At 41.2% G+C, this 22869-nt stretch overlaps 3 protein-coding genes across 5 annotated transcripts; 1 reads left to right on the top strand and 2 right to left on the bottom strand.

Moving 5' to 3' along the window:
* Positions 1-523: 523 nt before the first annotated feature.
* Positions 524-10060, bottom strand: LOC106613641 (mediator of RNA polymerase II transcription subunit 26). 2 transcript variants are annotated; one of them, XM_014216120.2, is made up of 3 exons: positions 9661-10060; positions 3253-3327; positions 524-3149 (listed from the first exon to the last, which is right to left on the bottom strand). In XM_014216120.2, exons 1-3 carry the CDS (start codon positions 9730-9732, stop codon positions 1497-1499), a joined length of 1800 nt encoding a protein of 599 aa, XP_014071595.1. In that variant the 5' UTR covers positions 9733-10060; the 3' UTR covers positions 524-1496. The 2 variants fall into 2 exon arrangements, with proteins under 2 accessions (XP_014071595.1, XP_014071594.1); XM_014216119.2 differs by having other exon boundaries at positions 3253-3330; positions 9661-10059.
* Positions 8897-20310, top strand: LOC100194657 (transmembrane protein 38A-2). Of its 2 annotated transcripts, none has more exons than XM_045687143.1 (6): positions 8897-8916; positions 17815-17971; positions 18222-18406; positions 18549-18636; positions 19057-19174; positions 19503-20310. In XM_045687143.1, the coding sequence occupies exons 2-6, from the start codon at positions 17865-17867 to the stop codon at positions 19701-19703; spliced, it is 699 nt and encodes a 232-aa protein (XP_045543099.1). In that variant the 5' UTR covers positions 8897-8916; positions 17815-17864; the 3' UTR covers positions 19704-20310.
* On the bottom strand, positions 10492-14457 carry LOC106613643 (small integral membrane protein 7). The gene is made up of 5 exons (XM_014216123.2): positions 14201-14457; positions 11823-11864; positions 11625-11680; positions 11240-11330; positions 10492-11114 (listed from the first exon to the last, which is right to left on the bottom strand). The coding sequence occupies exons 1-5, from the start codon at positions 14224-14226 to the stop codon at positions 11102-11104; spliced, it is 228 nt and encodes a 75-aa protein (XP_014071598.2). The 5' UTR covers positions 14227-14457; the 3' UTR covers positions 10492-11101.
* Positions 20311-22869: the final 2559 nt, after the last annotated feature.

Genomic DNA, 22869 nt, shown 5'->3' with positions numbered 1-22869 from the left:
GGGGACCAGTATGGAATAAAAAAAAATTATGAAATGTATGCATTCACTACTGTAAGTCGCTCTGGATAAGAGCGTCTGCTAAATGACTAAAATGTAATTTTTTTTAAGGTATTACCTTCCAGATTCTCTTTGATTATATTGGGAAATCCATTTAACATATTTCTGAATAATTATTTTGCACACAAAAGAGTTTATGGGCCCACAATATAAAACATTTCCACCTGCCAAGTGCTGAGCGATAGTGGCTCCTAATTAACCCCAGGAGGCGTTTATGTACCACGGACTCAGAGGGATACTTGGGAAATTATCAAAATGTGTCATCTGGATAGCGCATTAAATATTATATTTAGTCAGATATGTTGTAAACTACTTTTAGAAAGACTGGCTCAAGAGTGCTCCTTTAACTACTTAAAATATGGATGTTGAGGTTAAAAGTCAAGCCACTGAGGCTCATCTTGTTGCAAACATCTCAGGAAAGATAAGTCTCCTGTGGTACTCTGTTCCACTGAAAGGGAGAAAGACATTCACAATTTATGCATTGTATTTATTTATTAACACATACTGTATCAATGTGTCCATTTTAAAAAGGACTAAGTATCAAATATGTTCTCTTCTGCATTCAACTGAACACAAAAGGCACATTTCTATACATTCACTAAGGCTCCATTTTAGGAAACACATTGGTTTCCATAAGGCAAACAATATCTAAAGGAATGGTAACGAGTATATTTCCAGCATATAAACAATTTATTTTTCTGTTTTTCCTCACAGTACAAAGTTGCAATGTTTTAGCATCTGGTTTGCAATTAGAATTCATATTTTACAACCTAGAAACAAGAGGGTGTGAAAAAAGGCAAAAGATAATGCTATCAACTCATTTTTATAATGTGTAATTTAGCAAATTGTTTCCTGGTATATTAAGATAAATTGGAGTTCAGGCAAGAACTGTTCTAGTTGTATTATGGTATGGAATGTTGCCATCGCGTTAACCATACATTGTTTGAGAAAATGTGCAAAGCACAGGTTTACCATATCTGACAAGCAGAACTGATTGAATAAGTAACGTCGATGAAAGTTGTTATGCACATTTATGTAACTAACAAAATAAAGAGAATAAGTCCAGATAAATAAATGCATACATGATAACCACACATTTCATTCTCTTTGCCAGCTTGTACCTACCAAACAGGTTCCTTAATAAAGTTACTGGGCACCTTAAACTCTTTGCATTTTGCAGACAATGCATGGAACCCTTCCACTCAAAGAACTTCAGGTGATGCTACAGCTGAGCTGTCTCCCATCAAACACTGATCAGCTATTGCTTATAGACAGCACAATTAGCAAGGCCTCTCTTGCGCCAACTCTGCAAAGGAGTGAGCAGGTTCGACCACCGACAAGTGCCTTTTTGCACTCCAAACTTACACAACTCTCAAGAAGGGAGCAAAGGAAGGTGCTATTTATCCCTCTTAATTCAGAAACCACAGCCCATTAAACTCTCAGTCTAGGCAGACATATGGCAGAATGTTCAGTTTGCTCTCATCCCCATGTGGTTCTAAGGATATGCACTCTGTCCAATCATACCAGTTGTCCTTGGTGTCATGGCACCCGTTCACCCCAGGCCAGTGCTCTTTGTGTATTCTGTCGAGGTCCTCGTTTATGACCTCTCGGCTCACCTCTGGTAAGTCCATGTCAGGGATATTTGGTACCAGCACGTGTGTTTTTCTGGACTCTTTGATATGATGTTCCATGTACTCATTCATGAAAAAGTGTGCCCCCGAGGTTTGAGCCCCAGACGATGTGAGCACATTGCTTTGACGGTTAAGGTAGGACTGGATGATTTCGTTCCTTGACAGCTCTTTCCAGTTGGTCTGTTGGAATGGACTGGGAGTAACAGGGGGATTCTGTACATACTGATTCTGCTTGAGCAGTTCTGTCCGAGGAGGTTCCGGCATGACGGGCACCACTGCCTCCCATTCTGGGTAAGACTCTTTGTGGGTCCAGGATTTGATCTGCCCTGTTACAGGGTCAAACGTAAGTCTACGGTCTTTTAATCTACATGGTTTTGTGCTCTCTTCCGTGGGCTGCCCACACAAGTTCACTGTGTAGTCTCTGGACCTGTATTTGTTCCTCCTCTTTCTCGCTGTGCTAGTGGCAGCACCATTGCCCTCCGCCTTCACCTTGCTGCGTGACGTGGCTTTTGAGTTGTGCAGAGAGTCAGGTCTCATGGTACTGTGCTGAAGGCGTTGGTCCACGTCTGCCGGTCCGTCCTGATGAAGGGCGGACTCTGCAGACGGAGGCCCAACAGTGAGGGAACCCTGGATACATGAGGTTAAAGGCTGTGGAGAAGGCAAAGGAGAGGGCCCCAGTCCAGAGCTGTCCATAACCCTGGGGCTCTGAGCAGGGCTCAGTAAAGTTGTTGCTTTGGGCGCAGACAGTTTAACAACTGCATCCTGTTTCGTTCTTCTGGGACTATACGAGTTGCTGTGGGGGCTTTTGGGCTGATGCGGCCCCCTTCCTGAGGCAACCAGGTCCATTTTGGCTTGCTGTTGCAACACGGCCGTTTTGAGCAATGCGGAAGTGCTAGGAGGTTTGGCAAGTCCCGGTGAGCTAGGGTGAGGTTTGACGGCGTTGATGGGAATTTTGTTGAGTCTGTCGTTGTCAAGATGATCAGCACCATCCTTGTCTGATTTTGGATGGGAATGAGCATCAAATGTGTCCATAAAAGCCTTGGGACTGGCCCCAATTCCATTTATTGGCAGCTGTGAGTTTCGTGTTCTTTCATTGGCTGTTTTTTTAGAGATTTTCGCTGGTAGGTGCTGTCCATCCCTCTGCTCCCCTTTGCGTTTTCGGTTGCCCGACTTCTCCGCTTTTGGGGAATAACAGTTGTTGAAGTCATTTCTACTCTTGAGCTCCGAAACCATTTTATCCGAAGGCGGGATGGCAGCTGGAGGGGAGACATCCGTCCGGCAGGGGTTGTTACCACCGTTGGCAGCGCCTGGCGGCCCTCTATGCCCCTTGGACTGTGCCTCACTCTGCCCAGGCTCAATCAGCTTCTGCCAGGTGCGCAGGAGCTTCTTTGCACGCTTGACAAGATCCTCATCCTTTGTCTTTTTCCTTACGTCGTTGATCAGCTTGCCAAGGCGGGTTTCCTTGAAAAAGAACAGGAAGTTTTTATTTTTTTTAGTACAACACCCTCTTGGCAACATATTTCCAAGAGCTGACATATGCACATTTGTCCCCAGCATTACCTACCTCAAGTGCTTCTTTGGTGATGGGATATTTCTCCAAATAGGAAATGACATCCATTACAGCCACCATGTTGCAGATCTGCTGGAAAGTAAACAACAAATCATGTTAAAACTATGAAAGTAAGAGACAGGAAATGGTAAGAGAAACTCAATGTATAATGACAGATGAGTGTATACAACAATTCAATCAAATCAGGTAGGGTCCAAGTTGTAGAATATGAACTTCAATTATGCCACTTCTGTGTTGCGGAGAAAACAAAGGCTCTATGAGCATGAATTCTCTTTACTCCGAACAAGAAATTCAAATTGGATTTTAAAAAAAAAACACCGACAGTCATAGTCAGTGATTCAAATGAATAGGCCTAACGGTTCATACCACTTACTGACCAATGGGTACCACCGGTATGAAAATAAAATAACGTGTTCACCAACAAGTCATGTCTGTAGGCAGCGGGACGCATACCTTTAGCCAATTTATTTATATAATGAGCCTCTTTGGATAGCTTCTTGGTAGTTCCCCTTTCCTTGACAATTTGTTTAGCTTTAATGACATACCCTGGGCCAGACGGATTACCAGGACGTGTACTCCGAGCAAGGCGCTGACCAACTGGCAAGTGTCTTCTGACATTTTCAACCTCTCCCTGTCTCAGTCTGTAATACCAACATGTTTCAAGCAGACCACCATAGTGTTCTTGGGCACAGGGACTAAGGTAACCTGCCTAAATGACTACCGACCCGTAGCACTCACGTCTGTAGCCATGAAATGCTTTGAAAGGCTGGTCATGGCTCACATCACCACCATTATCTCAAAAACCCTAGACCCACTAATTTGCATACCACACCAACAGATCCACAGACGATGCAATCTCTATTGCACTCCACACTGCCCTTTCCCACCTGGACAAAAGGAACACTTATGTGAGAAGAATGCCATTCATTGACTACAGCTCAGCGTTCAACACCATAGTGCCCTCAAAACTCATCACTAGGGTTGCAAAGGGTCGGAAACTATCCAGGAAATTTCCGTACATTTTCGGGAAGTTAAGGCTGGGAATTTTGCTTAAATTCATCAAAAAAAGTTAGCATATAACAGTGAACCTTTTTTGTGGGATACACATAAGTCAATTCTAGGTCTTGTGGCATATTTTGGTTAAACTATCCCCAATTCAATGGAACTGCAACCCTCTGCATGCACAGTGCATTCTTCCACCACATGTACAGCTGATTCAAGATCATGCACATTAATAAGATGCTATTGAGATCACACTACTACACTGTCTGAGCCAAGGACTACATGCTTTCTGGTAAGTCTTGATTACAATACTAGGTGGGGTGAATATATTATATGACATACATTATTTTTTGTTAACTAGTAAATAGTAGCCTACAGCAAAGTGTGTTTAAATAATTTCTAACTTGTTAACAATTTCTGCTAGCTAGTTTTTGCTACCTTGTGGGTTTTAGCTTGCTTGAGCCTGCTAACTGAGGAGTGTTAATTCACTTCTTTCCATACACAATTAATTTGAAAACATTTCTTACAAAGGAGTTGTTTAATCTAACTGCTTAACTATTTATCTGTACATGGAATTGTATGTTTAGTTTTTTAAACTATTTTTTCTAATCTTTACAGGAAAATGCTACGGGCACTTTGATGTGTAGAGACATTTCACTGCAGCCAATGTAGAAGGAAAAGCTGTGTAAATTTGCAAATACTGTGCCAAATCATAGGTGAAAAATGCAACAAAGATGCAGAATCATCTGGCCAAGTGCATATAGTTCCCTCAGCTCTCACAACAAGCAACCTCTGACAAAAGTCCCTCTACTTCTATTCAAGGTGAAAATGATGAATCAGACACCTTATCGACAGCAAGGGCTCATGGTCCTCCGGAATCAGAAGTTTTTTTGATTCAATGGAGGAACATAATCAGAGAAATGCTGATGAATGTCCTGCTTTAGCTGTGTAATCAACTGGTTCACCTCTGATTCTCACAGGCAATGTGTATTGGAAGAGATTTCTGAATGTTCTTCACCCAGCATATACCCCTCCAATCAGACATGCTTTATCTACTAATTTGCTGGATGCAGAGTTCAACAAAGTTCAAGTGAAGGTAAAGCAAATCGTAGAGAAAGCAGACTATTGCAATCATCTCTGATGGGTGGTCGAATGTTCGTGGGCAAGGAATAATTACATCATCTCCACCCCTCAATCAGTATTCCACAAGAGCACACACAAGGGACAACAGACACACCGGTCTCTACATTGCAGATGAGCTGAAGGCAGTCATCAATGACGATAGAAGGAATTTGCACTGGTGACAGACAATGCTGCGAACATGAAGGGGCGGAGTCCTAACCTCACATCACACCCATTGGCTGTGCTGCTCATGCATTGAATCTGCTCCTCAAGGACATCATGGCACTAAAAACAATGGATACACTCTACAAGAGAGCCAAGGAAATTGTTAGGTATGTGAAGGGTCATCAAGTTAAAGCAGCAATCTACCTCACCAAGCAAAGTGAGCAGAATAAGAGCACCACATTGAAGCTGCCCAGCAACACCCATTGGGGTGGTGTTGTCATGTTTGACAGTCTCCTGGAGGGGAAGGAGTCTCTCCAAGAAATGGCCATATCACAGTCTGCCGATATGGACATTCCCATCAAGAGGATCCTCCTGGATTATGTATTTTAGAAGAGAGTGGTAAGCAGCCTGAAACCTATAGCAGTAGCCATTGCACGAATTGAGGGAGACAATGCCATCCTGTCTGATGTTCAGACTCTGCTTGCAGATGTAAGAGAAGAAATCCGTACTGCCCTGCCCACTTCACTGTTGCTCCAAGCAGAGGAAACTGCAGTTCTGAAATACATCAAAAAGCGTGAAGACTTCTGCCTGAAGCCATACACGCCGCAGCATACATGTTGGAGCCTAAGTATGCTGGCAAAAAGCATCCTGTCTGGTGCAGAAAACATCCTGTCTGGTGCAGAGGTCATCACTACTGTGTCTCGCCACCCTGGCCTGGATGAGGGCAAGGTTCTTGGCAGTCTGGCGAAGTACACTTCACAAGCAAGGGCTTTGGGACGGAGATGCAATATGGCAGTCGTGCTGACATATCTCATCAGCCACCTGGTGGAAGGGACTTTGTGGATCTGAGGCTCTTTCCCCTGTTGCCTCCATCTTCCAAATCCCACCAACAACAGCTGCCACAGAATGCAACTGGTCCTTGTTTGGGAACACACACACCAAAGCATGCAACAGGCTGACCAATACAAGGGTTGAAAAATTGGTGGCCATCCAGGCAAATTTGAGGCTTTTTGAGCCTGACAACGAGCCATCCTCAACAAGGTTGGAAAGTGACATTGAAGATGAGGCCTCATGTCTGATGTTCAAGAGGTGGACATTGAGGAGGTCCAGGGAGAAGACATGGAAGCCTGAGAGGAAGACAACCACAGCTTTAGTTTCTAGACTAATTTTACAGATGCATGTTGAAAACGTTTTTGCGATGGATCATTGGGGATCATTCAATAGTCCCTTTTGTTGTTCAGTGAAATCATCCCATGTGAAGAGTCAAGTCAATTAAAGTTCAATTTGTAACTAAATCGGGTTTTTCTTTCTTTCTATTGGAAGGATTTAATCATTTGCAATTATGTCTACTTATAAGGTCTCTTTGTCTCCATATGATATGGTAAATATATCCAAGGCAAAAAACATCTATATTTAAATGGTATTAATATTAATTTGCATATATTTGCATTAATTCCCATATATTCCCACGGAAAGTTTCCACCTCTGAATATTCCCCTAAATGTGTAACCCTGCTCATCACTAAGCTAAGGACCCTGGGACTAAACACCTCCCTCTGCAACTGGATCCTGGACTTCCTGACGGGCCACCCCAGGTGGTAAGGGTAGGTAACAACACATCCGTCACGCTGATCCTCAACACGGGGGCCTCTCAGGGGTGCGTGCTCAGTCCCCTCCTGTATTCCCTGTTCACCCACGACTGCAACACCATCATTAAGTTTGCAGACGACAACAGTGGTAGGCCTGATCACCGACAACAATGAGACAGCCTATAGGAAGGTGGTCAGAGACCTGACCATGTGGTGCAAGGACAACAACCTCTCCCTCAACATGATCAAGACAAAGGAGATTGTGGACTACAGGAAAAGGAGGACCGAGCACCACCCCATTCTCATCGACGGGGCTGAGGGCTTTAAATTCCTTGGCGTCCACATCACCAACAAACTAACATGGATCAAGACAGTCGTGAAGAGGGCACGACAAAACCTATTCCCACTCAGGAGACTGAAAAGATTTGGCATGGGCCCTCAGATCCTCAAAAGGTTTTACAGCTGCACCATCAAGAGCATCCTGACGGGTTGCATCACTGCCTGGTATGACAACTGTTGAGCCGCCGGCCCCAAGGCACTATAGAGGGTAGTGCGTACGGCCCAGTAGATCACTGGGGCCAAGCTTCCTGCCATCCAGGACCTCTATACCAGGCGGTGTCAGAGAAAGGCCCTAAAAATTGTCAAAGACTTCAGCCACCCTAGTCATAGACTGTTCTCTCTGCTACCGCACGGCAAGTGGTACCGGAGCACCAAGTCTAGGTCCAAGAGGCTTCTTAACAGCTTCTACCCCCAACCCATAAGACTCCTGAACAGCTAATCAAATGGTTACCCAGACTATTTGCATTGCTGCTGAGAACCCCGTGCTGCCCCCCACCGCTGCTTCTCTGTTATTATCTATGCATAGCCACTTTAGTAACTCTACATACATGTACATAATTACCTCAATACCAGTGCCCGCACACATTGACTCTGTACCAGTACCTCCTGTATATAACCCCGCTATTGTTATTTACTGCTGCTCTTTAATTATTTGTTTTTCTTATCTCTTACTTTTTTTTTTCTTCATATAAGTATTTTCTTAAAGCTGCATTGTTGGTTAAGGGCTTGTAAGTAAGCATTTCACTAAGGTCTACACTGGTTGTATTCGGCTCATGTGACAAATAAAATTTGATTTATTTAAAAAAGGTATGTATCAATTTAACCTTTTTTGCTGATATGAAAGATTATGTCCTTATGCTTCCAATACCATACTGCAAGTGATGCGTGTTAATGTTCAGACTGAGTGTTGGGGCTCTTGAAAAACTCCCCTGTAGAGAAGACACATTTGTCCAATGACGTGTAATGTAATGGAACAGAGTCGTGATCAAGGGCTAAGTATGCCTATGATGACAGGTACAGACTGTAGGCTACAGAGAGTACACCTTGACCAACAGACTTGGAGGAAAGCAATCTTTCTTGTACTGTGTTGTCACTTCAAGAGTTTAACAACACTTTTGGTTGCCTCAGCCATTTAATTCAAGAGAACTTTGTTAATCACATATCATGATAGTCAGTGAGCCTTTGTGACAGATGGCCTCATGTTAGCAACCAGTAGCCACAGCAGCCATTATGGAATGGCACGTCACATTTAATAACAAAAGAGCTGATTGGCTGACACTGCCAATCCAAAATGGCTGTGTGGCTTCTGCTACCTAACACGATGGACAAAAATGACAGTTTTCTGATAACTTCAAAACTGGCAGGCGTTCAATCTTCTCAGTGGTACAGTTGGGATAATGGCACAATTCGGAGTCCAACGCATTTCTCATCCCTAAATTGAGGTATGTTTTCTGAGCCATATCTCGCGGCAGCTCCGTGTTAATCTACACAGGAAGCCTGTCCGACCCTAGTAGTGCAGATACAAGCAAGTGGCTCGGATCTGCTGGCTACTAATTTCCAAAACACTGCTGACCTTGGTGGTGGGTTTAGAGTAGTAAGATCATACTTTCAGTTAACCTGCTAGCTAGCGACAATGCTTGGGCCTAGCTAAAGTAACGGCAAAGTTGAACTCTGGTTTAGTTAGCCACAACAGTCGCTACGCAACAGTATAACTGGCTAATTAAAACAAGTATAACTAGTTAATTTGCTAAGGTTAAGTTTAAAATGTCAACTTTAGCTAGCTAAAGTAGGTACAGTAGTTAGCTAAATGACAGGCAGGTAGCCAGCCAACTAACTTATGATTACGAGAACTACTCCAGTGTTTTTCGTACGTTAGCTAACTACTACTAGAGTTAATTAACTATTGTTAACTAGCTAAGTTCCTTTTATTGACTTTATCTAACAAGCTCTTAGATTTAGTTAGTTTACTAGCAGGCTTCCAGCTAGATAACGTTAGATAGCTACCTACCGCGTCGTTAGTTACCACTGCACTGGTTTAGATAACGACGTTAGCTAAGACAAGTTAGTTAGCTAGCTAGCTAATGTTCGCTGTCGATGTTTGTCATAAGATTTCACAGTAGGGGATCAATTGCAATAGTGTGGACAGAGAGAGACACTTCAAATACGTGGAAACATTATTAACTCACATTGTTTTGGCCATCGATGGCCTGCATCAGCCGGTCTCTCATCTGCTGCGGAGTTGCCGTGGCCGCTGTCATTGCATGGCAGTGGTGCGGATCAGTTGACGGGGAGGAATCCTCCTTAGACACGAGTGGGTGACTTCCAGACACTCACAGGCCTTTCGGGAGATGTGCTAGTAAATAAAGACCCATATTTTATGGAGCTTTATTTGTCATTGAAGGTGTATTTCGCAATGAATACGTATCTCCAGATAGAGGATCTTCCGAATACTCGTGCCCGACTGCCTCTTTGGCAGCAGCCAACGCTGTGGCCTTTCTCAACATCGGTTTCTCTGCTGCTCAAACCACTGAGCTATTGGAAAAACGCTCTCCTGGTGCATCATGGGAAATGTAACACAGATACGTCGTACGTTGTTGTCGACTGAATTTATCTGATATTCTTTGTGTGAAACTCCAGGTAAATTACTGGGTTATCCTATTACAATATGGATGTGTAACCAAACACTGTATCTGAAACGTTAGATTTGTCTAAATTCAATACATTTAGCACGAACAATGAAGCCCAACACGTACATTCTAATACATTTGAAAGCTGTACTGTGTAGCTAGCCTATATATGCTTATTCATTTAATTGATGAATCAAGACTTGATACACAACTATTTTATGATTTTGTTTAACATATTTATACAGATGAGTGAGTGTGTGTCAAACAATGCACAATGTGATTGAGTGCAGGAACCAAATAAGGTTGAGAACCACTAAATCAGACGACACACTACTCAAATCCTAAATCAGGAAAGGAAAAGATGAAAAGGGTATGGATGAAAACACCAAGTGCATTTTAGAGTAAAGTTTTATTCTACAAAACTAGATCATAGACAAAAGTATGCAACCAAGCAATGATAAAATTAAGTCTGAATGCTCATTAACATCAGGAGGCCTATGTAAGACAAACATCAAACACGTCAAATGGTTGTGGATTTAAATATTTTCTCATTCTATTCACAAGTTTTAGAAGAAAAGGAGGACTATAGATAACAGGACAGCAATAGGGCTGGGAATTGCCAGGGACCTCATGATATAATATTATCACGATACATAGATGCCGATACAATGTGTATTGCGATTCGATACTGTGATTTTACTGCGATTAGATGTTCCAAACATATTGCTAACCATATATCCGCTGCAGTGGGACGAGAGAGCCATGAGAACCAGTTTAGGTCAGTCAAGGAAATAAAAGGGCTGAAAAACCAATTGGCTCCCTATTTCTGAAAGCTATGAAGATAAAATACAGTAGTTTTGGTGCAGGTACAACTAACTAGCGCAAAAATATTGCGATATTGCACATAATGGTCGCAGGTCACAGGATCCGACACGAATCTCAACTCAAAAAAGTTTTATTTTTTTTGCAGGGGCCCCCAATCCAAAAACGAAGTTGATCACTATCCAAACAATCTGTAAATGTAATAGACATGGGCAATTAATACACAATACATTATAGTCAATACCTTGTGAGGCACAGAAGCATATCAGTATGACAATAGTAGTAGATTAGACTCTACAAGATGGCAGCTACTTACAGAATCATGCAAAACATCATGAATATGTTCCATAAGGCAATGAAAATCCGGAAGTAGCGTAGACTCAGGAGGAACTCTCTGATGTTGTCACCTAAAACAAATACGCCATGGTGTCATTTCAGGATTATAGCGACCTTCATTGTGTGTTCATGCACCACCATGCAATACAGCGTACCAATAAGTGCTTCAGCCTGACTCAAAGGCTCAGAGGATGGGGTAAAAACGATGCAGAAACATCAGCCATAGCCTGCAGCCCATGTTCTTTAAAAATAGATGATCTATCTCAATGCATACCTTTTGAGTGTCCTTACTTTCATTTTCATGAATAGTCACTCTGAAGTTTTCTGAGGTGAGGTTTTTTAATGCACCACAATGCATCACACACCTGTAGTTGGTCCACGAGGTTCATCTCCAAATTGTCCTTGTGACTCCTTTCTCTTCCTGTAATAGAGAACAGTGTTGATTGTCTTGTGTTGATGAGCTAGTAAAATAATATGTAGTCCAGCATTATTGTCTGTTTAGTGTTACCAGGCACAACTAGCACAATGTCTTCAGCGCAAGACAAAAATTGTATCATACTCACAGTTTGAAGTTTAACACAGCACCAGCGTTCATGTGTAAGGTTCTAAAAAGGATGACATAGAAATAGTTGGAAAGGATCACTTTCAATACAGCACATGACAGCACAGAACTCCAACTTTGGCATTAAGCAAGTCAGGTACGTGTAAACGAGGATAGCTGGTAGTTATATCTAAACTGGGCTACTGTAGTTTGCTAACCTTAGTGAGCTGGCAAAGAAGGTGCTTGCTATCCTTGCTCAGCCACACATAGGCTTTGCTGCTAAATTAGCAGTGTTGGGAAAGCTACTCTGAAAATATAGCTTACGAAGCTACCAATTACTTAACACTGGAAGAAGTTAAGCTACACTAATGCTACCCTTAAGAAAAATATAGTTTACTTAAATAAAGTTACTTAGGAAAAAAATACTTTCACAAAGTACTTGGTGAAAAAATATATCTAAATCTAAAATGTCAGACTGCAAATTGCAAGACAGTCACTCTGTAGTCAGATGTTAACAGGATGTGTGATTTTTGCCTATTAAACACAAAAAGTGAGAATTAGACACACAAAAAGTGTTTCAAATGAGAATTAGGCAGGTCTGATGCCGAAAAATAAAGGAAATTCTTGCCTACTTCACCCATATTTTATTTGTGCAAAAAAAAGATAGTGTAAAGTTCCAGTAGTTACACCACTACATGGCAAAAAAAAGTAATTACTGAAAACAGTACCGACATTTGAATTTAGTTCAACTACCATCAAGCTACTGCAAAAATGTATTAGTCAGTTGTACAATTGAATGCATTCAACTGAAATGTGTCTTCCACATTTAACCCAACCCCTCTGAATCAGAGAGGTGCGGGAGCTGCCTTAATCGACATCCACGTCTTCGGCGCCCGGGGAACAGTGAGTTAACTGCCTTGCTCAGGGGCAGAACGACAGATTTTTACCTTGTCAGCTCGGGGATTCGATTGGTTACTGGCCCAACGCTCTAACCACTAGGCTACCTGCCGCCCCTATTAATTACTATACTGAACAAAAATACAAATGTAACATGCAACAATTTCAAAGATTTTACTGAGTTACAGTTCATATCGGAAATCAGTCAATTGAAATAAATTCATTAGGCCCTAATCTATGGATTTTACATGACTGGGAATACAGTTATGCATCTGTTGGTCACCGATACATTAAATAAGGTAGGGTCGTGGATCAGAAAACTAGTCAGTATCTGGTGTGACCACCATTTGCCTCACGCAGCGTGACACATCTCCTTCGCATAGAGTTGATCAGGCTGTTGATTGTGGCCTGTGGAATGTTGTCACACTCCTCTTCAATGGCTGTGTGAAGTTTCTGGATATTGGCAGGAACTGTCGTACACGTTGATCCAGAGCATCCCAAACATGCTCAATGGGTGACATGTCTGGTGAGTATGCAGACCATGGAAGGACTGGGACATTTTCAGCTTCCAGGACTTGTGTACAGGTTCTTGTGATAGGGCACTGCATTATCATGCTGAAACATGAGGTGATGGCGGCAGATGAGTGGCACAACAATGGGCCTCAGGATCTCGTCACGGTATCTCTGTACATTCAAATTGCCATCGATAAAATGCTATTGTGTTCGTTGTCTGTCGCTTATGCCTGCCCATACCATAAACCCACCGCCACCATGGGGCACTCTGTTCACAACTTTGACATCAGGTAAACCGCTCGCCCACACGATGCCATACACGTGGTCTGCAGTTGTGAGGCCGGTTGGACGTACTGCCAAATACTCTAAAACAACGTTGGAGGCAGCTTATGGTAGAGCAATTAACATTCAATTCTCTGGCAACAGTTCTGGTGGACATTCCTGCAGTCAGCATGCCAATTGCACGCTCCCTCAAAATTTGAGACATCTGTGGCATTGTGTTGTGTAACAAAACTGCACATTTTAGTGTGGCCTTTTATTGTCCCCAGCACAAGGTGCACCTGTGTAATGATCATGCAGTTTAATCAGATTCTTGATATGCCACACCTGTCAGGTTGATGGATTATTTTGGCAAAAGAGAAATGCTCACCAACAGATGTAAAATATTTGTGCACAACATTTGAGAGAAATAATATTTTTGTGCTTATGGGCAGTTTCTGGGATTTTATTTCGGCTCATGAAACATGGGACCAACACTTTATAGATGTTGCGTTTTATACTTGTGTTCAGTATAGTTGAACTACATGTAGTTCATTACTCCCCGACACTGTAACTTACATTAGCTAGCTTGCTAACAACAACAATCAAACTACACACTGGCTGGTTGAAACAAAAGGCCACTATTATCACATTCCTCGTTGTTAAAATATAATTAATCTCTTTATTACGTAGTTGTTTTCTTTGGTTTCATAATAAAAAGTCCAGCATTACCCGAATATCAAGAGATCGCCGATCATTTTGTCCACATCACTGGCGCTATACTTAATCGAAAATCGTAAAAAATTGTCGAATGGCTGAAGTGTAATCCTGGTGCGTATTCAATACGCCGATTCGGTTGCAAAACGTTTCTTAAACGGAAGAAAATGGGGCGGGACCTAGCTGAATTGATCCAATAGAAACTCTAGTTTTAGTTGTTAATTCTTCCGTTTTGCAACTGGTTGGTCTAATGATTACACCCATGGAATATGTTCAGTAGAGAGAACGTTTTGAAAGGGGTAGGCAGCCACATGGAAATATAATCAACCCGCGTAGGGGGTAATACATGGAAACAATCAGCTTTGGACATAGGCCCATAGACTCCTATTTTATATTCGGCACTATTTTGACAGCATTTTGACTCCTAGTTTAATCAATTATGAAATTCTGTTTTTCTAGCCACCGGGGAAGCCCGTGCGCAATGTGTAGGCCTACACTAGCTATCGCACCGTTTCTCACAATAAACACATTCCGCAGCATATTCACGGAAAAGACATTGGGACCACATAATCTGCAGAGCTATATATTCTTTCTACAACTACATCTCATAGGTTTGGCTTGGTCAAATGTACTACAACGCGAACACACGATTCCAGCCACCCCATAGGCTTATGGAGGCATATGATGAATACAATTAGGCTTCAGACCCTTCATTTATCATCATTAGGCCAGTTTGTTAAACAAATACAATCCTAAATGACCGAGGTTACATGAATAGAATACATAATAAACCTATTCTACCTGATTTACTGCAAATGTCTTTATTGTAGGCTACCAGAAGCAGGTGCCAGGTGGAATTGACTATTTCAATACAAATATTATTATTAATCTGTAATAGTTTTTATTAGCCTGTCAATATACGATTCTGCACTGATTTTTCACATCAGGTTCCAATGCCAATACAATTAGGCTACGTAACCCACGATTTAGGCCTATAGAAAAACGTGTTATCGTAAAATAAACCGTAAACCTGTATAGTGACATGCGCATCGTGTAATCTCTTTCTCTCTCTCTTTCTTTCTCTCTCTCTCTCTCTGCCTCTGTGTTATTTGCAGAGCACTATGGCAAATCGTCAATATCTTTCTTAGGCCAGCTATCGTTCAAAGATTAGATTAAATAATGTATATAGCTGCATATCTGATCAAAATTGGGGACCCAAAAATAAAAGCCTATCTGTCATTTTTCAACAGTAGCGACGAATTACATGGGGAGCTGACAAATAAAACAAACTGGAATAGAAAAAACGCTCGGCCGAGAACAAATTATAAGGCTGTGCAGATGAGGTATATTAATAGGAAGGCTTGAGTGTCACAGTCTTTTTACTCGTGAAGACGTGGAGCTTCGTGGCGAGTCGCCGGACAACTGACATTCTAGTTACGCAGTGATCATAAAATACATGCGGTAGTGTTATAAATCTTAAATCATGGACGTGTTGGAAGTCCTCAATTTGGGCGATGTTGCCCAAACTTTCTCAAAAATGGGAATGTTTCCAGTTTTTGATCTTGCTTATTACATCGTGTCCATACTCTACCTCAAGTATGAACCAGGTTAGTGGTATTTTTACTCCTATACATTCATGTTAAAAGATGAAATCAATAGTTGTAATGGATTTATAATTGTGAGGTTGAGTAGCCTATAATTAGGTAGGCTATTGGAAATAATGCAGGTCAACGTTGAATAGGTTATAACCTAAGCTATATGCGTTGTCAACCCCCTAACATTATAACACCAATAGATTCATGTACCAATACAAACATTAATCTGTCAATTTATACATAGGCCTACTATGGAAATCATAATAAACTTTTGATAACTTGAAAGGAATTTTAATTTGTCCTGTGACCAATAGATTCATGTACCAATACAAACATTAATCTGTCAATTTATACATAGGCCTACTATGGAAATCATAATAAACTTTTGATAACTTGAAAGGCATTTTAATTTGTCCTGTGAATAACATTTGCTGGAGCAGCAGCTTGGCCTACTTTGAGAGAAGAATTAAGAAACCCTTACAGGAGTTAGATTAATCCAGTTTTCTTTAATACCTCACATTTCCCAACATTTAACCGTTTAAACAGAAAGGGTCTCCTGTATGAAATCTGAAGAGACCCGTTGCATACCAAAGCTTTGGCCCCCATGCAATAAATAGAATTTCCTTAAATAGATGTCAGTGGGCTGGCTACACACTACAGAAAGTCTCCTCTGCTTCGGAGTAGGATTGTTCACAGCCCATTTGTAATGGTGTTTGTAAGACCTCATTGACATTGTATTAATCAAAGGTGAAGTTCTTCTGGATATCCCTTGTTCACACAAATACACTGAATGAAGAAATTGCATTTGTTCATTGTGGAATAAGTTTTAAATTACTTCAATATTTTATTATTTACTCATTGACACATTTTCGTGTTACAAGTAAATGATAGTAGTCTATAAAACCTGGTATCAAAATACTCTCATTCCCTACCTTGCCTTTTTGGCCAAATGTTAGTAAAATCTTAGTAAAGACATGTGGAAAGTTTTTTCTCTCTCCAGTAATGGTTCAAAGAAGCCTCATGAGCTCCTAGACCTATGTAAACCAATCTCTGAGTCACATGTTACCAGTGGTTCCCTGGTTCCTCATGAATGAGTTTGGAGGCTGGGGTGTTAAGGGTCAAGGTTTATGTCGGGCCTGCCAGTTGCGTTGTGAGGCAGGAAAGCAATAGAGCAGCGTGTATTTTTAGGGTGCATTTCTTTGGATCAGTTTTCTGTCAAACAGCAGGCAAACCGCTCCTACACCCAGAATCACACCTGTTATTTTAGATCTTGACAGTTCTGGTGCCCAATAGAGGGACACACATTACTCCACAATGTTACAACGATCCATAGATGTTTAAAACACCTCATTATAGTAGATGTGGCTTTTTAAAATGACTTTGGTTGTAGTGAAAGACTTGATTTCTCTTTCCTCGTCCCGGTAACACAAATGAGTAGAGTTAATTAATAATTGAGTAATGGATGAGTAAAAGGATTCAGAGACTTTCTCGTGTGGTGTGTACTGTAACGTTGCCCTTGAGTAACTCACTCAATGGTGGGAGTGACATGAGTGGATCATTACTATAATAGTATACTGCTGGTATACATTTGATGTGGGGATGAGAGCTAAGGAAGAACCAACCAAAACATAATAGTACACACACACGCACGCACGCACGCACACACGGTAACACTTTATAATAACTTTGATGAATAAGCATTATTAAACAATTGATAAACTATTAATAAATGTGTAGTTCATGGTTTACTAACCTCCAAGTTTGTGTAAGTTGTTGTTCGTATGTGTATGTTTGTATCTGTGGGGATTTTATTTGTGAGAGAAAAAATTGAACATTGTATATTATTAAAATAAAAAAAATATTTACTAACGTCCAGAAACATTTATAAGCATTATAAGCATTACAAATCATGAGAATTTATTACATTTCAAATTATTTACGAAGCATTTTTAATGGGTTATTTATGAATATTACTATAACGTGTAACCAATCTGACTTCATGTGGAGAATATTTAAATCCTGATTCTTCTGCAGGGTCAGTAGAGGTGGCTCGCAAGAGCCCTGTGGCCTCTTGGCTCTGTGCTATGCTCTACTGCTTTGGGAGCTACATCTTAGCAGACGTTTTGCTCGGCGGTTGCCCCCTGGACTATTTTCAATACAACAGCCACATCCTCCTAGCCTCCGCTATTTGGTAAGATCCTTTAAATGGTTAATGTGCTTATCTACATACATTATTGGTTTATTTTTTTTTTAGAAAGTGCAAAACCTGTGTATGTATATGCCTAGGATTGTTGAAATTGGCCAAATTGAATTTGGTGTAACATTGATAGTAATTATTTCAAAATTATTTAGAAATGTTGTTGTCAAGTAAAAACAACTGCCACAACATTATTAAAATGTACTCTTTTGTTTCTCTCTCGTTCACTAAAATGTAACAACAGGTACCTCGTCTTTTTCTGCCCTCTTAACCTGTTCTACAAATGTGTGGCTTTCCTGCCTGTAAAGCTGGTGCTGGTAGCCTTAAAGGAGGTTGTCCGCACTCGTAAAATCGCCGCTGGTGTGCACCATGCCCATCATGCCTACCATAACGGCTTCCTCATCATGGTCATCATCGGCTACGTCAAAGGTTGGGGTCTCCCTGCACTCCCCCCCCCCCCATAGCTACTGTTGCAACATGTAGGACTTTCCTTGTGTGTGTCCATTTTGTAAAGAAGCGAGATACAGACCTTTGTCCTAATTATTTCTACTTTCTATTTATATCCTCCCAGGGTCAGGAGTGGCTCTCATTTCCAATTTTGAGCAACTGCTGCGTGGTGTGTGGAGGCCCGAGACCAATGAAATCCTCAACATGTCATTGTGAGTTGATTTTCCTCACGACTCTGGTTGATGTCAGCCATCGACATTTGTTGCTGCCTCCCCAAACAGGAAAAGATTTTCCAAAAATGTCTGGTTGTTAGAAACCTAAGCTGTTTCAGGACGACCTATGGGGTTCCCAGCTCTAGTTTTTGACAGCAAGACAATGTTTTCCTATTACAGCAAATAATCCGATATTGATATTTCCACCCACAACTTCTGAAGGTATCAGGTAGTTACACAACTGTATTTGAAGGCAATCGAATGCATTTACTGATTCTCTAGGTATCTTTAAGAGATCATACATGTGTAAATTGGGCTGAACTATCCATTTTAAAGCTGACAAATGTATAACAATGGATATTTTCTATCAAGAGAAATGTTGTGACTTTGTCTGATGTTCATAAAATTTTCCCTCTCCAGCCCTACTAAAGCCAGTCTGTATGGAGCCATTCTGTTTACACTTCAGGAGGCACACTTGCTTCCCGTGTCCAAGAGCACCCTCATCTGTCTTTTCACTGTGTTCATGGCTACTACAAAGGTAGGTCCTGGAGTCCATACTAGAGAGTGTGCATCATACAGGGTTTGGGGCAAATATGCTTTAACTCAAGAAATTGTGCAAATTAATTAACACAAATCCTTATGGAAAATAGTCAATGTCCAGTTTATATTCTGAACAGATTTTTAAATGGAATTGATCTCGACCCTACTGCTGTACTACATACCTCTCCCTTCCTATTGTTTGCTATTAGTATCAGCAATTAAACAAACTTGATAGTGAGCCTACTCTATAGCAATTTAGTTGTCTCAACTAGAAATGGCACAAACTAAGTACATATTTTCACACTTATGATTTCTATTTCACTCAGGTGATTTTGACCGCCCGTCACTCTCACGGGTCTCCCTTCGTCCTCATCGAGTCTTGGGTGTGCCACTTGCTCTTTGGCTCCCCTCTTGGAGGGGGTGAGGAGGAGCACCATGCTGCCCCTGCCCCTGTCGCCTCACCAGTCAAAACCAAGGAGGAGTTTGGCGAAGGCACCCGCAAGAGGAAGTCCAAGAAAGCAGAGTAGCACGCAAACTACTACACCAGTGAAGGGGAAAAACCCCCCCCCATCCACAAAACGCATCTGATCTCCCCTCATGGTCCAGCCTTCTGTTTAGACATGATGGAGTCTCCCATTCCTTGCTGGGGAAAGGTGCAGTTTGATGTTTACCAAATGAGGCCCTTTCTATTGAAGGAAATGGTGCTTTCTATGTCATATCACACTGTATGGGGATTCTGTAAATAGCTCACCAAAGTCTCAGACTTAAATCATCGTCCCAGCCAGTACATATCTACTTATTTATTTATGTATTTATTTTTCTTCTGTGAACATCTCTGCTACTGTATGCAACAGCATGTGGTGAACAGTGTACTGCAAGTTACTTGATTGTTTTAGGATGGCCTTTGTTTCAAGTGCTTCTGCTGTTAGCTATTAATGTTTTTGGTTTAAACCCAGTCAGACCTATTTCAGTAATGTAAAGAAATTGGATGAAAAGCACAATCTGACCCTAGATCAGACGATCAGACAACAGAATCAATCAGACAATAATATAATGTGAATAATACATGGCTGCTTTTTACAAAGAAAACTAGTGAAAGTAATGTCCTTTATTAATAAAGGCAGGTCAAAATTCTTACGTGGTGAGAGTTTTTGATTCAGTTGTTTACTATGATATTGGGATATGTTGTTAGTGGTTACCGTAAACAAAATAATGTATGAGGCTGCTGGGCATTCATACAGAAATGTGCAATATAAAATTACAATTCATTTTGTTTACAAAAGAGAGGGTCACAATACCAGACAGAGCTAAAAAGTATGAGGGCAAACTGACACTGTACCCACATACAACACCTGAAATGACTCCCTGAGAAAATAAAGGTTAATAACATAAATACATTTTTTAACAAGTAACCTTTTAAAATACACAACAGATGAAGATATTTAAGGAGAAAGTTAAATGTCTTGATATACTTTTCCATAAAGAAGTTGAACTGACTCAAAAGTGCAGTATCATTACAAAAGCATCTTCAGGGGTTGTCGTACTGAACTCAAAATAGTGTTGTAACCTGAAGCTACCTGTCACAGGGGTCGTGAAATGGAGACCAAGACGTAGCGTGGATAGTGCTCATTTTCAATACTTTAATGAAGACACTTGACAAAATAACAAAACAACCAACACAGTCCCGTCAGGTATACTTAGAGTAAATGGAAAACAACTACCCACAACCCCAAAGGAAAAACAGGCTGCCTAAGTATGGCTTCCAATCAGAGACAACGAAAGACACCTGCCTCTGATTGTAAACCATACCCGGCCGAACATGAAAACCAACACATAGAAATAGATAACTAGAACAAACCCACATAGAAACAGAAAACCCCCAAAACATACAAAACAAACCCCCCCTGCCACGCCCTGATCATTCTACTATGGCAAATGACCTCTTTCACTGGTCAGGACGTGACACTACCTCAGTGTCTGTTTGCCCTAGTCCCACTTCCTGTCCTTTGTAGTACGGCTAATGAACCATCATTGATTAACTTTACAGAAGGTCACAACCCCTGACCTCTGACCTTACAGTCCTCTCAGACGGTGGAGGCTGCTGAGTGGAGGAAAGCTCATAATAATGTCTGGAATGGAGTCAATGGAATGGTATCAAACGTGGTTTCCATTTGGTTTATACCGTTCAATTGACTCCATTCCAGCCATTACTATGAGCCGTCCTCCCATCTGCAGCCTCCACTATCTCAGCAGTAGAAGAGATCACTGACTAAGCACAAGCGTTCCCTTTATTTTCCCTCCTCATAGAAATGTTAGATTGTTTTGTATGTACCTCAATCACACTTCAAATACAGAAAACAATGCTGTTTTTCAACTGAAATCAAAAGTCATCACTAAGAGAGCTACACTGAGTAACCTGTTGGGGCTGGGGGGCAGTATTTTCACGGCCGGATAAAAAACGTACCCGATTTAAACTGGTTACTACTCTTGCCCAGAAATGAGAATATGCATATAATTAGTAGATTTGGATAGAAAACACTCTAAAGGTTCTAAAACGGTTTGAATGGTGTCTGTGAGTATAACAGAACTCATATGGCAGGCCAAAACCTGAGAAGATTCCATACAGGAAGTGCCCTGTCTGACAATTTGTTCTCCTTCTGTGGCATCTCTATCGAAAATACAGCATCTCTGCTGTAACGTGACATTTTCTAAGGCTTCCATTGGCTCTCAGAAGGCGCCAGAAAGTGGAATGACGTCTCTCCTGTCTCTGGGCGAAAAACAGCAGGAGATTTTGTGAGTGGTCAGGCTGAGAACAGTGACACTGGAGATGCCCGTTCATGTGAATTCTCCATTTTTTTCTTTCAGCCTTTGAATGAATACAACGTCGCCCGGTTGGAATATTATCGCTATTTTACGAGAAAAATAGCATAACAATTGATTTTAAACAGCGTTTGACATGCTTCTAAATACGTTAATGGAATATTTTGCATTTTTTTGTCACGATACTGACCTGAACGCACGAACAAAACGGAGGTATTTGAATATAACTATGGATTATTTGGAACCAAAACAACATTTGTTGTTGAAGTAGAAGTCCTGGGAGTGCATTCTGACGAAGAACAGCAAAGGTAATCCAATGTTTCTTTGTCACGTCCTGACCAGCAGAGGGAGTAATTGTATTAGTTTTGGTCAGGACGTGGCAGAGGGTTTGTGTTTCGTTTGTATTTCTACGTTCTGTCTAGTTTAGTTTTTCTATGTTTAGGTTTGGGTGTTGGACTCTCAATTGGAGGCAGGTGTTTCTAGTTGCCTCTGACTGAGAGTCCTATATATAGGTGTGTGTTTGGTTTGGGTTTTTGTGGGTAGTTGTCTTTAGCACTGCTGTTATGTGTATAGCCTGCTAAACTGTTTCCTGTCGTCGTTTATTGTTTTGTTCACAGGCTTTATTTAAAATAAATATAATGATGAGCACACAACCCGCTGCGCCTTGGTCCTCTCTACCCGAAGACAGACGTTACATTCTTATAGTAAATCTGAGTTTGGTGAGGGCCAAACTAGTATGTGTCAAATTAGCTAGCCGTGATGGCCGGGCTATGTACTCAGAATATTGCAAAATGTGCTTTCGCCGAAAAGCTATTTTAAAATCTGACACCGCGATTGCATAAAGGAGTTCTGTATCTATAATTCTTAAAATAA

The sequence above is a fragment of the Salmo salar genome, chromosome ssa10 (assembly GCF_905237065.1).
Source record: "Salmo salar chromosome ssa10, Ssal_v3.1, whole genome shotgun sequence".
Lineage (NCBI taxonomy): Eukaryota > Metazoa > Chordata > Actinopteri > Salmoniformes > Salmonidae > Salmo > Salmo salar.
Note: the sequence above shows the minus strand (reverse complement) of the source record. Positions and strands in the feature narration are given on the sequence as shown.

Coding starts and splice junctions, on each gene's coding strand:
- LOC106613641 (XM_014216119.2), bottom strand. CDS start 9,732: ATGACAGCGGCCACGGCAACTCCGCAGCAGATGAGAGACCGGCTGATG. Junction 3,331..9,660: donor CCATCGATGGCCAAAACAAT/GTGAGTTAATAA, acceptor TTTACTTTCCAG/CAGATCTGCAACATGGTGGC. Junction 3,150..3,252: donor TCACCAAAGAAGCACTTGAG/GTAGGTAATGCT, acceptor TTCTTTTTCAAG/GAAACCCGCCTTGGCAAGCT.
- LOC100194657 (XM_045687143.1), top strand. CDS start 17,865: ATGCTCTACTGCTTTGGGAGCTACATCTTAGCAGACGTTTTGCTCGGC. Junction 18,407..18,548: donor CATCATCGGCTACGTCAAAG/GTTGGGGTCTCC, acceptor ATATCCTCCCAG/GGTCAGGAGTGGCTCTCATT. Junction 18,637..19,056: donor GAAATCCTCAACATGTCATT/GTGAGTTGATTT, acceptor TTCCCTCTCCAG/CCCTACTAAAGCCAGTCTGT.
- LOC106613643 (XM_014216123.2), bottom strand. CDS start 14,226: ATGATCGGCGATCTCTTGATATTCGG. Junction 11,681..11,822: donor GCTGTGTTAAACTTCAAACT/GTGAGTATGATA, acceptor TCTCTATTACAG/GAAGAGAAAGGAGTCACAAG. Junction 11,331..11,624: donor ACCTCGTGGACCAACTACAG/GTGTGTGATGCA, acceptor TATTTGTTTTAG/GTGACAACATCAGAGAGTTC.